This window comes from Melanaphis sacchari, unplaced genomic scaffold (genome assembly GCF_002803265.2).
Source record: "Melanaphis sacchari strain LSU unplaced genomic scaffold, SCAv2.0 Contig79_pilon_pilon, whole genome shotgun sequence".
NCBI lineage: Eukaryota > Metazoa > Arthropoda > Insecta > Hemiptera > Aphididae > Melanaphis > Melanaphis sacchari.
The window spans coordinates 1,439,478-1,458,061 of record NW_020271559.1 but is presented as its reverse complement, the minus strand read 5'-3'; the positions used below and the strand labels follow the sequence as shown (position 1 = coordinate 1,458,061).

The following is an 18,584-nucleotide window of genomic DNA, read 5'->3' as shown; positions in this document are numbered from 1 at the left end:
GAAAATACAAATTTTATATATTCAATTTAAAATAAATTAGAACTTGCTTTTAGTAAGAAAAAGATAGTGTGATAAATTATATAGGAACATAATATTCAGAAAATTAAATCTAAGGAAAATAACGTAATGACGGGATTTTATTTTCAGGGATTACCAAATGGTAACTTATGTATGAAATATATATATTGTTGTATATGATTATATAATCATAATTCGTATTCTTTAATTTAGGACTTAAAATAATTAAGTTAATAACTATAAAATATGTATTAAAAGTAAAATTTATTATGATATTTAAAATACATTATTTCATGTTATTAAAATGGTATTCTTATTAATACTAGTATAATACGTTTCCAATAGCAAAATGAAATAACATTTTATAACTAAGAGAATGTATCGTACTCGCATGTGTTATCTTCGTCCAACTAACGCATACCATACACCAAAATATACGTCCAGTAGTTCTAATTTAGTGTATTAAGCTTAAATATTAGACGAATATTAGTATTTTTTCTTCGTTTTTTTTTACTATCCTTTAATTTTTAAGTAAATTAAAAACATCTTGAAATATTAATATTTAACATACTTATAACTCGGTTAAAAATTAAAGCACTGTAAAACTGATAGAACAGTGTTCTACAGTATCAATGTTCACTGATAATTGATAAATGTTCTTACTTTAAATTTGATAATAAATCATTTCACTCAAATATTTTATCTAAACACACAAAATTGGAATTCCTGAATGTATATTTAGGTATAGTACTATACCTTAAGTAGACTTTAAGTACGTAATTGAAATCACGATTGTAGTTAACTATCTGTCCTTTTAACTATAAATTAATTAATAATTATCTTAAATTTTTTTTAACATACTTAACAATTTATGTTATAAATATTATTAAATATTGGATTCTGAGCGGATCAATAAATGTATTGATTTGACAATAAACATTTTCTAAACATAATAAAAATTTATAAATATTTTGAGTTTTTTTGAGCTTATAAAAGATGTTTCTTTAATTGAACAATACTCATTATTTTTAAATCTATTAATATTTTTGAAAATGTATTTCTTATATAATTTACATTAAAAATAAAACAAAATTTTTAAAAATAATTTTTAAGTTTTTTGAATGACAACATACATCTTCATATTTATATTCTGAAACAAAATATTTTTCTTAGTATTTAAATGTATAAAAATTGAAATTCGGACAAGTAGTTTATAAGTGGAGCTGGGAACTTAATGCACTTAAAAAGTACTAAATAATAAATATGTATGCATCTATTTTTTTCTACTTACAATTTTCATAAATATAAAAATATTTTCTCATTTTATAATTTTTTATTAAATATTTATTAATAAAAACGGAAATTGTACATCAACTAGGGATTTGGTCATTTAAAACACAACATAATAATACCTAGAAAAAACCCTCAAAATAAATATACATAATAAAGTATTTTTTTATTTGAAAATTTTCAAATTGTACTATAAACATATCATTTATCATAAAATATACCTACTCTAAAAAAAATAGTAAAATTGAAAAATATTTTATTAAAACTACAAAGTTACTAAATATGCAAAAATATGCACAATAAACTTTTAGTATTTTTTTCGTAGTGTCAAGAAATTAATTTTAAGTTCACTAAGCAATAAATCTAATAGCTTAAAACAAAACACGTAAATATAATAATTTCTGTGCACTATTAATGAGTTATAAGTAATTACATTTTAGGCTAAGGAAGTGGTAAGAGATTTAACTTACAAAATATTAGTCTACTACTCTGTTGACCTAAACTTGACATACTTATAAACTCAAAAACTATTTGTTCTAATTTCGATATTTATGTTTTCAGTTACTGCAAAAAATATTCCGATTCAGAATATGAAATTAAAAATGTATGTTGTCATTCAAAAATGTAAAAAAATTATAGTATTAATAAAAAATATTAAAAAAATATATATGTTTAAAAAAAGTTTTTTTATTTGAACTGGAAACTGTATAAGAAAAATACGTTCAATACACTAATACATTTTGAAATAATGAGTGCTTAACGATAAAAAAATCACTTTTTAAAATATAGATAATTAGCATTTTCGATTTTTTTTTCTATAAATGTCAATAAACACATTTTTATTAGGTCAAATAAGCTTAAAAATATAATACAAGGTTCTTCATAAGTTGTAATCATGGTGATTTAAAACATATTAAAGGTCCGAATGAATGATTTTTTTTTAAAAAGCATTTGAAATTCAAATTTGTTAAAACCAAGAACTTACGTAAATTATTTCAAAGTTAAATTTTATAAAAATTGAAAATGTTATAAATTTTTAACTATAAAATAATTGGCTAATTTTGGTGATTTTGTTCAATTTTGTATGCTTATACAAAAAAATATTGTGTTAGTTGATGTATTGAATCTTGGAAATATTTTCAGGCTTTTTTCACGCCAAAACACCAAAAACAAAATTTTTATCATAAGTGGACACTTCTTCAAAATTAAAAAAATCAAAGCATTTTTATTTATCAAAAATGTGGCGATAGAAAAATAACAAAAAAAAAAAACTTTTTTGTAAAACCAATTAATTTATTGCTCTGATTAAGTAGAATTTAAAAATAAATAGAAATCAATTAAATGTTGAACTGAGGAAAAACATACACGACATGCTGCTACTTTAAGCGTTGTGTATGAAATGTATGATACTAATAAATACTATGTATGGTTTATTGGCTATGTACCATTGATTAAACTTAACTTATCAATAACTAATGTTATTTACTTAATTAAATTTAATATGATCTAATTGACATTTAAATACGTATAAAAGAAACATCTAAACAGAAATTGATGAATACTATTGTATGAAAATATTAAATGTATTACCTATGTATAGTATAAACTATAAATACGATTATACGGAATACAAGTAGAATTAATAATTTTATACCAATAAAAAATAAATAGGCTTAAAATTAATACAATTAAGAACAGTTCACAATATTTAGGAGTTTGAAATTAAGTTATTTATTGATTGTGTTATTACCAATGTCAAAGAAACTTGCGACTATTGTATAAAAATATAGGACACCTAAAATACATTATTCTTTAAAATAAAATTATACAAGCACGTAGAAAACAATTACTTATAAATAAATAAGTATATTCTATTTTTTATTCTTAAAGTATTGATATTCAATGTTACTTAAAATAACGAGATTCGAAATGATCACATAAATTGAGGAGCTTAAACATTAAAAACCTTTTAAAGAATCACTTTCAATATGAAGTACATCTACTCGTAAGTAGTAGGGACTTTACTTATTCCTTAAATTGTAAATGGTTAGTTGTCAGAAAGGTCTAAAGTAATGCTTTTAAAATGAAAAAAGTCAGTGGGAAATAGGTGAAACATAAGGTAGTATTATATATTATGTTACTTTATTTTACGAATAGATCGATATGAAATGTCATACACTCATGCGTAAAGTTAGTTTGCGTTATTGATTTACTCAAATAATTATTTCGTTTAATTCAAATTTTATTAAAATATTTGTACAGTTACAATTACTTGTAAAATAGTATAATAAGTACAAAGCTTATATACTAATTGCTAAAAAAAAAAATAATTTAAATGAGTTATTATTTGTAAGAAATTTAAAATAAAATAAAATTACATTATAACTTACTTGATTTGTGAAATATGATGATATTAATAAACTATTAGTAGCAATAAAACCACCTATAAACGTAGTTGTTCTAATTCCTATTCGATCAACAAGAACTCCAGCGATAGGTGACATTAGAAACGTTGTTCCCACAGTCAAAGAACCGACTAGTGCTAAAATCAACAATATATTATAAATAAAAAATATTTTGAATGTGTTGTAATGTGTAGTACATTTAAGTTAAGTTTATCTTATAAAACATACAAAAATAGTTAAAAGATTAAAGAGACGGCAAAATTTTATTTGACATTCGAATATTATTTAGATTTATATAAATACTTTTATTACATGAAGTATACAATCTATACCAGCAAGGAGTACAGTAGATAATTAATATCTATGAAGAATAAATTATTTATTAATTAATTATACACACATATAATAAAGCAAATAAACATTAACTGAGGTTTATGTAAGTTATATTTTAAGACATTTTTAAAATGATCAAAATTTATTTTTGAAGATTTTATCATAATCTTAAATGTTTAATATAGTTGGCAACTTTAATATTAAAATGTATAACAATGATAAGTTCTATTTTTAACGTCATAAAATTTTGATTAGATACCTATTTAGACGAATGATGGGTAAATCAATCATCCTACGTTTTCAAAATTTCAACTTTTATCTTCTCCTTAAATTTAATTTTAAATAGATAGTAAAATTTGAAGAACATTTCTTATACGGAATTTATGTTTGTTATCTAATAATATAAAAAATAATTAATCTGTATATTATAAATATTTTAATCTACACTAAGTTAATATGATATATTTAAGAGTTGAATATGGCTAAAGTTAAAAATGTAACATGGTAATTAAATGTTATCATGAAAAGAATTTTTTTTAAATATTGTTTTATAATCACATAGTTATTACACCTAAATTTGTTTTTCTTTATCTTATTAAATAATAAGATATTAGTATTAATTACGTATTAATAGTCATTAGAATAATTAAATTATTTAACAGCTAATCTGAATATCTAATCAAAAAATTATTTATTTTTTTTATCTGAAAAAATTATGACGTTAAAATATTTAAATTTAACGAGTTTGTGCATAAGATAAATGTCCAGATAATTTAATTTTTCACAAAAAATAAGCTATTTTATCAAGAAAAAATAATTACGAGTTTACCAGCACAAGAACAAAACGATCGCAAAAACTCGAGTAGAAAATATAAAATACAATAAATTTGGAGCTGTAGTTTGGGTTTTATTTTTTGTCGTAAAACAAGATACCTACTTCCGAAGTTTTCTGGTTTTTGCTACGTGCATTCTCTATATAATTTATTCAGTTTAATATAATATAAAATACAGTACTTATCAATATCAGTTAATAAAAATAATAAAATAAATATTTTGTCTTTGAATTATTAATATGATGTATTGAGAGAGGAATTTAAATAAATTATCATGTCTATTGTCTATATTAGTTACAATTTAATCTATTGGTAAACGCATATCTATAATTTTTTATGCAGTTGAATACTCATATTTTTTTAACTAAGGAAATTGAAAACGGTGATTTTACTGTTTTTGTTTAATACATGCATAACATTGAATTATAGGCGTGTTCTATTTCCAACCTAACCGATTGATATACTTAATGAAGCGATACAATTTTTTCGTTAAGTCTTCTTAAGATTAACTTACTCACATTTTTTTATTTTATGCCCTAAAATTTTAAAAATATTATATTAAAAAAAAGAGTAGTTAAAAATTGACAAATTTTAATTTTTGGAAAAGTTAACTAATCTAATATGCTGCTGCACGTGTGTTAAATAATAACAGAAAATCACCGCTTCTAATCCCCTTAAAAAAAAAAAAAATTTTCACACAAATCGTTTATGATTAAACTGTGTTGCTAGAAGATGTAGTCAGACTGCTAATAATAATGTATTATAATTTCATTGTGTTTCGTTTAAAAAGAAGAATGGTCAACTACCATTTTATTAGGGGACTTAACAATGTTTAAACTTGGAATGTAAATAGTTCATATGAGTTATGAATTAAATAAATTATACTTACATGCTTTTGACGATGCTTCACTGACACCAGCATCCTCTAGTCTTTTTAAAAGATATACATAAGTCACTGAATAGGAATTGATAAAACTAAAAACAAGACCATTGACCAGGAAACTGGCTAACACTACGATGCACGATCGTATGTTAGCTTCGGGTAATCCTTTTTCTTGGTTGTTCATTTTCCAAAATGTATATAGATGCACTTATAAATTGTAAGTATCAGCCTAAAAATAAAATATATATATATATAATTAACAAAATAAATTTTTTATAAATAATATTTAACATAAACACACTAAAAATGAAATATAAATAATGATTACATTTTAATAGTTTAACTAATTAACAAGTATAATAATTAGGGCCCGGATTTTTATGAAAATGCATATTCTTCTACATTTCACTTAAAATAATTCTGATTATGTATCTTGACGTTTCGTAATACGTAGATTCTGCTATTATTATTTTTTTTCATATTTGTACTAAAATAATTGCATATTTCTGGATAATTACATAAAATATGTATATTTTATAAATTACAAAATTTACTAAATTTTACTCGAAGTTTGATATATCAGTACATGCCGATATTTCTGATAAATACAATTCGACCGAATAAAACAAAATATTTTGTTATAAGGAATTCCGTCGAATAATAATAAGAGCGTTATCTTTTAGAAATAGGTAAATGATTTAGCCAATATAATAATATTATGATATTTCTGGAATTATAAGCAGGTAAATAAGTAACGATAGTGAAAACTGAAAACCTTGCAGAGTAAGTTGTCACTGGAAGATATTTCTTGTATCAAATACGTACCCATTGTGTCAGCAGACGTGAAAAGAAGTTTATAATTTAATAATTTAAAAGCACATTTTGTTTCATCATGTTGGTACTCTTTCAATAATTAATATACATTTTTATGCTATATACACATTTTAAATACTGATATTTAAATATTGTATTATTTTTCACTTTTTCCACTTATTATAGCGAGTTTTAAAGATCATAATTCATAGTTAAATTCCGAAATTATATAAAGTAATAATTCATATCGTGAAATATATGAAGTGCTTTACAATACTTAAAAAAAGCTATATTATTCATTAAAATTTTTTCTAAACAAATTTGATGAATATTTATTTAATTTAAATAATATATCTAGTAGTTTATAATTGTATATCATCTACTAAAAGACAATATAGTAAAAATATCATCAATTTTTAAGCTTATTTAATTTTTTAACAGATTAAATATTTATTGAATATAAAGAGGTTTATTAAAAAAAAAAAAAAAATATAGAAACTTAATTATTTTTTAAAGAAAATTGTTATAAGTAATTATCATTTATAAACGATTTCATTATTATAATAATTTGCATTACTAAGTGATTTACAATAATGTATACATTTCTTTTTGAAAATTTTTTATAGTTATCATAGATTATAATATTGTCTTTATTAAATTAACCATGTATTTTTTAAATTGATTGTTATTGGCTTATTGGCCTATTATCGTTAGTACACAAAGTTAAATACCTGAAAAATCATTCGTTTAAATTTTGATTCTTATATGCTAAAATTTTCAGAAAAAAAATTCAATAATAAAAAATTTAATTCATTAAATAATTGACAACAGAAAGAGGAATTCTTATTTGAAAAAAGTTAGTCTATTATATCATAAAACATTCTTTAAGTAGTAAAAAAAATCTTAAAAAGTTGATAATATTGGCAGTACTTGTTTCGACTAAATATGAAAGTAGTTTCTTCTTTTCGCTTAAAACAATTATTGCATTGTTTTTATCCATGGTTTATTTTTAAAATTTTTAAAACTACTATCTCAATATTAGTTTTCTAATGCAATTTAGTATATCCCACAAGAAGACGACTTTTATTACACTACTAAAATGAATTGTGTTTTTATACATTAAAATAATTATTGTATAATTTAAGTACAATCTGATATAAATTATATTAAATTGAATAATATCCATTAAAAACAGTTTCTTAAAAATAGGAAAGTATGTATCTATATTAAAAAATGAAGATACAATCTAACAATAGAGGAAAATTAAGTCAATACGAGTTTATTAAATCTTGGTATTCAAATAAACAAATATAAAATCACTTGATCAATTACTAATTAATTATCATATAAAGCACAATAATATAAATATTTGTTTAACGGCGATGTTATTAATTACAATACTTCACAATACTTTACAAATATTTACCTATATTATACATAACTATTTTAATGTACATAAATACGATACATAATTGTAGTACTTCCTTATAGTACTTTTTAGGTTAAGCAAATGACCTTATTAAACTAATTTTGAAGCAGTTCTTTCAAATGTTGAACGTAAAAACCATGGGCGAAAAGAATACAATCATTTTTAGGAGAGGAAAATACTATATCATATTTAGTCGAAAATGAATTACATTTAGCATAGGTCTTAAGAGGACGTCGTACCCGCATATGTTGTCTCCGTCTTACAAATGCGTAACATGGCAAATAGTACTCTCAGAAGATCACGTTTAGCTCCTTCAGCTTGAAAATTAGAATGAATTGACCTCTTTTGAAATTTAAAAGTGAGATTATTATCTAGGGTATCTCAAAGGCTTTTTATTATATTTTAATTTTAAAGCGAGTTATGTGTGTTTTAAGACGTGCAAGCAATTTACAATTTTAAAATACTCATAACTCGCTTTAAAATTAAAATATAATAAAAAGCCTATGAGATGCCCTAGATAATAATCTCACTTTTAAATTTCAAAAGAGGTCAATTCATTCTAATTTTCAAGCTGAAGGAGCTAAACGTGATCTTCTGAGAGTACTATTTGCCATGTTACGCATTTGTAAGACGGAGACAACATATGCGGGTACGACGTCCTCTTAAGCATTATCTTAGCTGAATCGAGTAAAATCTATATTTTGAACGTTATTTATTGATATAAATACATTTATAATATGTATAATATATATTTAGCTAAAAAAAAATATTTATCAAGACGATTCAGTTCCAATTTTTTCACAACAGAGTTATGTTAACTTTTATCAAATAATTACGTATGATAGAAAATGTCTATAGTTAATAAGTACAATTTATATAATTTAATAGATACTACATAGGCATCCTATAAATAAAAAGTTATTTAAATTAAAATTTAACTTTTTATCGTAATTTAAACAAATTTGGCACGTCATTCGTTTATAGATATAAATAATTGCATATTTAACATACTACAAGAATCTATTATTTAATAACGCAATACCTAATTGTTGCGTTAATAATTTAATTTGAAATATAACATCACGATTTGTTTATTCTATTTATGTACTATATAAATTAATAAGAAGAAGTTTAATAATGACATTTAGTTATACTATTATTCGTATAGTATATAGGATTATTATGTATTATGTATACATTAATTAATTAAATTTACATTATTCAAATAGTTTACATAGTATATAATGTAATAAAAATTAGGAAAACTATGTATTAAAAACACAAATTTTTATCCAATAGTTGAAGTGTTGTAAAATTGTAATTTATAAAGTTACCTATATCCTAAATTATGTTATGTAGTGTATATTGTATGGTAATATTAGATATGTTATTTTTGATTCGATATATTATATCCAACGTCAGGTAATAAAAAAATACAAAAATTTATAAAATTTTGCATTCCTAAATATAAGTTTGTAAAATAAATTATATTTTTTTTTTTTTTTTTTTTTTATTAAGAAAATAAAATTATATTTAGGAAAACTATGAGCTAATAATTATTATTGATACCGATTAGTTAACATTTTCATACATAGCGGCATAACGATACCACTAAATTAAAATATTTGTAAAAAATCGAATAAAAATTCATACGTTAAATTAACTTTAGCGCTAATCAAAACTGGCTAAAATCAATATCAGTTGGATATACGTAACTGTATTTAAAAAGTAAAAACAGTGTATTACATTTACGTATTACTGAATTATACAATTATTTGGAACAGTCGAAAATAAAATAAATTTTCCTAAGGTATTCTATCATATCATTATTTACGAATTAAATAATTTTGTAACATAATACTATTTTTATATTCAATTAATAAGTATCTTATTTGTTTTAATAAAAATAACATTAATACGTTTTTCAAGATTTTAATTTTTAATTTCTTTTAAGAATACCAATCATATGATAAAAAAAAATATACAAATGCTAAATAATTTTATAATTCCGTTAATATTTGAACAGGTGGTTAGGTTGGTAAATATGTTGAACAGGTGGTAAAATGTAAGAATTTGGGTGGAAAAAGGTCAGATGATGAAATGCGAGTACAACCAACAGTTTACCTACAACCTATGTTTTTTTGTATTCATATTTGTATTCTATAACATTATTTTTCATAATATACTATTTACGAAAATGTATATATAATCAAAGATGCTACAATATAATAAAACTTATAATTTCGTTTGTGTACATTAATATTATAAATATTATTATTACCTAAGTACATATTTATATGCATATACTCATATTAGTATATACATTTTTAATTTAAAAATATTTAATAGATTAAAACATTTTAATTTAATGAATATAACACAATACGGGTATAATAGTGACAATCGAGAACACTATAAAAAAAATAAATAGTTTAATATAATGTTGGTAGCTGGGTAATAAGTAAAAATGAACAATAGATCAATATAATAACATATTAAGATTTGTGCAGTAATCATTTAAACAAAATAAATGCCACCCAAGAACATTCGTGATCAACCATCATGATTATAGACTGTACATTAAAAAATAACAATGATACTATATCATATTATAGACTAGCCAAAAAATAATGTATTATAATTTAATTGAAATTGAAATATTGTTTTAAAATAAAGCAAAGAATACCTAATATGAATAATACAGATCAATATGAAATAAATAATGAACTAACATAAAGATTTGAAAAATATAAAAAGTCTTTATTTCAGTTATATATTAAAAGGCATGTATAAAAAGAGAATACTAAAGAATGATGTCCAGAAAAATGATGATGATAAAAACGGTATTATTAAAAAAAAAATTATATTATATTATTTCATGAAACTATTTTACCTTATACGGTGGTATGTAATAAACAAAAATTTTTTTTAATCATTTCAAATTATTTTTTAATTAGAACATAATTAATATGTAGCAATTGAATATTGATCGTTATACTTGCTTTGTCAATTTGTGACACAATCAATCAAGTTTCATTAAGATGACGTCAGTGTAACATTTGTGAGCTATGTGTATTTTATATAATACAATAGAAAAAACTACTTCATATTAATATATTTCTCATTTTGAATTATACACGAATAGTGATTAGAACAACAAATTTATATAATACAATATCCTAAGGATAATATAATTTAGTAAAAAATGTAGGCTGTAGCTAATCAAACACTTATTTTAATTATATAGTTTATTATTATTTATTAAGACACGGTAAACAAAATAATAATAAACAGTTAACACAAAATAATATGTTTATAAAAAAAAATACAAATAAAAAACAATCCCGTGCGTATATTATTATAAAATAAAGTATATATTTTAAGAGTTACTAAATGAAAAAAATAATAAATGATAATTCAAAATGCAAACACAACTTCTAATAAAATAACGAAAACATAACATCGACAAGGATAATACAGATAATGTGACATTGAAATTCACGATATAATTAATTTTTAATCAGTATAATATGTAAGCTAGTGTTGATGAACTCTAGCATCTATTTTTATGTACTTAATCAAGTTCACTGCCATTATTTAATTTTGTTTAGTTTAATAACATATAATATTCGTAAATCATTTAAACATATCAATATATTTTATGGTAGTTAAAAATGTCCGTTATAATTTATATTTAAAGCATTAATATCTTATCAAACATATTTCAAAGTTTAAATAAATAATTGTTTGCATAGAATGTCTAGAGTACATATGTTTCTATGGATCAAATATAAAAAAAGACATCAGTTTACCAAAGTTTTAAAATGGCATATTTTTATGGCTTGGGAATGGATTGATAAATTTTACAAAACATGTAAAATAGGCAATAAAAAGTTGTTATTAGAACTGCCAAACATTTGTACAAGGCTAGATTCAAAAAAAGAAATTAGTAAAACGATTTTTTCATAGTGTAAGAAAAAAGGAAGGAACTATAGGTTTAAGACTGGCATCATCATAATGTTCATAAAAACTAAGAAGCTGGTTAATTAAGAAAGTTCAATTCAACAAGTTGAATAAATATGAATAGTATAAAGTATTAATTATTGATAACATTTATTAAAATAATTTCCACAAATTTAGGTAAATTGAAAAAGTGGTATTTATCAAACTAAATATAAATTATAGTCTATAAGAAATATTTTTAAATATACCTAATAAATAATAATAAATAAATCTTTTTCATTTGTGACATAGTTTTAAATGTATAATTATAAACAATAATGCATTAACAATTTATATCAATGACAAGAATCAAAAAGATTAATGTCGAAAAATGCTCAAATAACACGTACAAAGCAACAAACAAATAATAGTTTAAATTATGTTATAATAATGTTCTCGTTATTTTTCGCAGAGGAAAATATTGATTATTTACGAAAATAATACTATTGGTAGGTATTACGGAGCGGTAGCATATAATATACATATAATTACAAAAAAAAAAGGTTAATTTTATGCAATTCTATGTGATATAATCATGTTTTATAAATTTAAACACATTTTTTCAAATCTAATAGTTTTTAATATATGCAAAAGACGTCAAATAAAAAAAAAATCAAAACTTAAAAATTAAAATGTTTCTTCTAAAATCAATGACTAAAATTTAAAAACTATTTAATATTTATTTAAAGAATATAATACAAATTTTCTGATAAGTACTGGAAGTAAAATTTTCTTACTATATGGTATAATGACGAACAAATAAATTTCAAATTTTTTTTTTAATTTTATTATAAATACACAATCTGTACCTGCGGCACAATAAGAGTATGAGCTAATTTACAACAATAGAAAAAAAAAACAATTTGATTGAAGAAGCCACCCATTAATGGCACTTTCGAATTTCAAATTAAATGATTAAAAGAAGAAAGTTTAAATATTTATAAATAGTTCAAAAAGAGCTGAAATATTTTGATATAATTAATATGTCATAAAAAATTAATATAAATAAATAGTGGAAATTCCATGTATCTACGATTATAAAATTTAGATGGTGTTTTATAATTTATGAAATTATATAAAAAAAAATCTTATTTAAATCTGTGGAAGACGTTTGATGTATTATTAACATAATTTAAAAGACTAATTCATTTGAGTATTGAACAATAATTAAAATAGTAGACTGTTATTTTATAGGCGTTTGATAAATAAACTGATTCTTTTAAGTTATAAGAGTATAAAAAAAAGTTTGAAATTTTAATCGGTGTTAAAATTTTTGAAAATCAAGAATTTATTTAAATTTTAAATCTGTATTTTGTTATTAGGTATATCTATATTTTATTTTTATATCAATGCTAGGATTTGAATATTTTCGTATTATAAAATATTTGTTTACGGAATTATAATAAGTATTATAGAAATATGAGTTTAAGTATATTAAATTTAAGTTATTTAAATAATTTTTTTAAATTATAATTTAAACAAATAATCAACACAATAAAAAATAAAATATAATTAATCGTAATTCAAATATTAACTATTAATCGTGCTACAACTAATTGAAAATAATATACTTAATATTATTAATTATTATTATGTAAGTACTTTGACTTTTATGTTTAAGGTCCGTAAAAATGTATACAAGTAAGATTATAGTTATGATTAAGTCCTATAAAAAGGATTTAGAATTATTGTTATTTTTACTGTCAATATTCAATAATATTGAATGAATCTCGAGTACTCACGTGTATATTTTAAATTTAGTATTTTTTCGTTAAAGATATGCTTGAATTATTATATTATACGAAAATTTCAATTAAAACAACACAAATTATTATTTTTAAATACTTACCTAAATATTATTTTGTATAGGTTCTGTTTAATACTCAAACATGTTTTTAAAACATTGAAATAATAAGACGCTACCACGTGCTATTTGAACACACGACAAAACGTAACTAAACTCGCTCAGCCGTTCCTGGTTGATGATACAGGAATCTACGTTCGTTATGGTTGTATGGTACCCAACGTATTTTTATACATGCCACAAGCCAGGCGTTCTCAAAATGTTTTTATCGACTTTAAATTTAACTACGAAATTTTAATTTGTGTTATAAGAATAAGTAATATCATTAAATATATACATTTAATAATAATTATAAGTAAAAGAATATAGTTAAGACTTGAATAACTTTTAAATACGTATAATAATTTATTATTGATACATTTTTTTTTAGAAAAAACCTTAAAAATATTTATAACATTCTTAAGAGTAAAGTAAATACTATATTTGAGTTAAATTAACATTATTTAATTAATTTGAATTATGAGTTAAAAATATTTTGGTAAGCACTTTTAAATATCCATTATGGGATTGTGTTGCAGTCTGTATAGGGTGATATAATGTTTAGACTGCTTAGGGTTCGTTGTACCTTGAATGCACACTGGTACATGTAAAATTACGCAATACCATATGTAAAATAATACAAACAGAATTTTTATACTTAAAAATTTGTTTTTTATTATAAAACAATTCAATGATTTTAAAAATATATTTTAAATTATATTATAGATACTTAAGTAAACGATATATTATTAATTTGATAATAATGTATTACTATAATTTGGACCACATGTCCAAAGATCTAAATGCTAGTTTAAGTCTTTACTGAATTAGAATTTAAATTAATAATAAAAATATTGTTTTATGAAAATGCGTAATATTTTTGAAATTATAAAGACAATTAATTTTTTTGATTAGTATCTAGGTATACTAATAAATAATAATACCATTTGTATTTTTTATTATTTAATAAGATATAATATAATAATATAATTCTAGAAACTAAAAACTTACATCCAAGTCTAGTTAAGATAACTTAAGTGAGTAACTCTCCTAAATGCATTTATATTTCACATTAATGAATCTTAGATACTTAACATTCAACACAAGTATTTTATTTTTTTAGTTAGTATTTCAAATGCACACATCCATATTATACCTACATTATACATATAGAGTCAAAGTCAAAGAGTCAAGTGGTCCAACCAGTTATTGAGAAAAATGATAGGATATGAATACTAGTTGTAACTCTGAACTCTGAGAAATACAAACACGACCATATGTAATATTATACATGTCAACAATATGCAATATATATATGTTTATTGTCTATAACCAATATGGGTAGTATGTACATATTTATGTATATTATTTCCATAGAATATTTTAGATAATTTATATATAATGAATAATGATATACTATAAAATATGATATATTTTGTTGATTTGCATATTATAAATACTACATACAGAAATTTTATTCTATAATAAACAGCATTAATATAGGAATAGTGCATTATAAAAATCCATTTATCTTATAAGTTTTTAATTTACAAATGTTTATATAGTTAACTTATGATTAAAAACATAAAATTTACTCAAACTTAATGGTTCTAGGATTTGTTATTTATGAAAATTATATAAATTTAATGGTAGGTCATAAGTACTCATGTTAGTAATCTAATAATTATGTAATTTGTAGAACATTAAAAAAAAGTCTTAAAAAGTATGAAATTAATTGTACAGTTTATACAGTTTTATTTTATAGTCCCAATTTATTTATGACATGGACATTTTACTTGAAATGCATTTTCTTAGTTAGTTAAGTAAAGTTACTCAATTTTTAGATTTAAAATACCACCCAAAATGTAGGTCTAAGTATTGACTTTACCATCTTATAAGTATTAAACTATTTTACAACAGTGTCCATTTTTCATACAAGTCAGTAGTTTATCGCAATTAATTGTTAATCAATTATATTAATTAGTATCAAAATTGGTCTTTTCAAAGGTGTTAACTGAGTAATTAATAAATATAAATATTTATTGATGACTACAACCACTCTACTTGTCATTTAAACTAAGCTTTGCTAAACATGAATTTATGATTACAAATTATAATCTATTAATACAAATAATATTTTATAATATATGTATAATACATTTATATCAAAAAGTTTCAAAAATAAAATATTTTGAATTACCTATAAATTATAATAAACAAAAAAAATTAATATTTTATTAGACACAATGTCTGATGTATGTAAAATTAGTGATATTATATGCTAAAAGAAAAATATAGACTTCTTTAATCTTTATAATAATTAATAAGTTAAGTTTAATAAACTTATTTAGTGGGACCAAAGCCTAGGTTAAATTTTTTTCATAAGCTTTATATTATAAATTAACAAATATTAAAAATTAAAGTTGACCTATGGTTTGAATATATTATTTTCATGTATATTCTGAATGATCCACTTGAGCATTTTTATCAATTATCCTTATTTTATTCTTTTTTAAAAATATTTTATTATTATTACTGAAAGAATAAAGGCTATATTTTCAAGTATAAATTTGTTTTCTAATGTCACTCTTTTTTAATGTATATTATTAAGATGAATTTTTTGAAAATTCTAATAAAATAACATTTTTTTTTTATTATTATAAAAACTATGTAATTACTAATTAATATATACCTATTAACATTTTATAATTTGTGAAAATGTTCAAGTTATGTTAATAAGTGTTAGATTAAATATTATATTAATTTTATATTTTAATAAAACTATAATTTATTTGTACTCAATAAATTTAAATAACTTAGAAAATATTTGTACAAGTTTGAATTTGGATGGAAAAAGCATTTAATTAATAATTTGTAGGAATAGGGTATTTTTCTTTAAAAAAAAACAAATGTTTACATTTCCTTACAAAATATTTCTTAAATTATATAAAAATATTTATGTATTTAAAAATATGGTTCTAAAGTAAAAATTCCAAAAAATGTATTATTAGAGAAAAAAACTATAGGTGAGCAGTAAATCACTCTATAAATGATAGATTTGATTATTAATTAAAGTTTTATAACAAATTATGAATATGTTACAAGTGCTCGTATTCATAATAAGTTTAGTGTGTTGTAAGGGGTTAATTTATATTTAGTAGGACTAAGCCATTGACGAGGACTCTTTGTTAATCTGTGTTTGTTTTTCCATAAACTGATTATTTATGAATTTATATTACATTTGTTTTTACCAAAATAATAGAAAACAACTATTAAATCAATATTGGAATATTTTCATTCGTTTGGAATTATAATTATAGGTAGTAGATAATAGAAGGTTTTATTTTACAAAACTTATCTTTTTCTAAAATGTTATAATTTAATTAAGTACCTTTAAAATGTTCCTAGACATATTTATGTGTAAATCTATGTTTTGAATAATTATTATCAATAAATAATAAAAATATTAATCATTTAAAGAAGAGGTGTGATTTGATGGTTAGACAAATGGGGTACATGACCTCATTTAATTTTTAGTCCTTCTGGACTAATAGTTTGTGGTTATTTTATTGGAGTTTACTCCAAGTCTAAAAAAAAAGTTATAATTTAAATAGTACTTATAAGTTATAACGATTACCTTTACATTTTTTAAATAAATTCAATCTGATTACTATCGATTAACACTAAATTATATATTATTACAAGACAATTATATAATCTGCAAGACAAAATAATATAAATAGGTTTGATCAACAAAACATAGCACATAAAAGAAAATCTACTATAACCTTACATTGGTACCTAGTAGGTAAAAATGGATAAGAAAAATTTAATAGAAGCCCCTCCCCCCAAAAATAAACCATACACCAGGGTTAAATAATTCACTGAAATAAAAATTCAAGCTAGTGTCATACATTTATACTACTTACATAACTATTGAATAAAACTTTAACTATTTGACTGATCTGAAATATGGTCTACTTAATTTAAATTATTGGGTACTATCACTACTATCTCTTTGTATCAAAACCATTATATAATATTAAACTTGAATAATGAAAAATAAATAAAATATAAACACAAAAAACAAAAATATCATATAATTTAAATTTTGAAGCCGATATAGAGGATGAAGTGGTGAATTATTATTATATTATCTATGTTATAATTTTTAAAATGTTTTAGATGGATTTTTGGAGAACTTTTTTTATTTGAGTAACTTTTAAGTAATTCTATTGCATTATCTACTTACAGTTATTATAAGAAGAAATGTTTATAATCATCTAATCGAATGGCAATATTGGTTGAAACTTGAAGCACAAAATTAATTAAATCATGGAATAAAATTTAATGTATTATATTATATTGTATATTAATCATCGTTTTAATGAATTTCATTCAAACATTCTGTTGTTTTTAAGTTATAAAAATTTTAAATATGATAAAATTTAAATGCTACTATAGTCTATAATAACATAGAATTAAAAAATAATTAAAAAATATTTTTTTTAAATAATTAAAATAACCCGGACATTGATGTATATGAAATAAGCTCGCTATTTTAGTAGTACAAATAGATGCCTTTCAATTCTCGTGACTACTTTTCTCGTTTTTGATTTAATCTGCTCTATAACAGGTTCAAAATTTATTTCCACATCATTTTGTTGATTACATTCAGATTTATATCTATGGCTGTTTTTAGCTCTTTGTGATCTGTAGTAAAATTCTTATCCAT

General features: G+C 21.4%; 1 protein-coding gene across 2 annotated transcripts in view; it reads right to left on the bottom strand.

Moving 5' to 3' along the window:
- Positions 1-18,203, bottom strand: part of LOC112601516 (monocarboxylate transporter 10) — a 29,246-nt gene extending 11,043 nt beyond the window's left edge. The window contains exons 1-3 of one of the 2 annotated variants that reach the window (XM_025349181.1): positions 18,102-18,203; positions 5,769-5,991; positions 3,699-3,850 (exon numbers count right to left, since the gene is read on the bottom strand). In XM_025349181.1, the coding sequence (XP_025204966.1) occupies positions 3,699-3,850; positions 5,769-5,946 (330 nt within the window). In that variant the 5' untranslated portion in view covers positions 5,947-5,991; positions 18,102-18,203. Of the gene's footprint in view, positions 1-3,698; positions 3,851-5,768; positions 5,992-13,855; positions 13,974-18,101 lie in introns of those variants that run through there. The other variant, XM_025349180.1, reaches the window with a different exon arrangement.
- Positions 18,204-18,584: the final 381 nt, after the last annotated feature.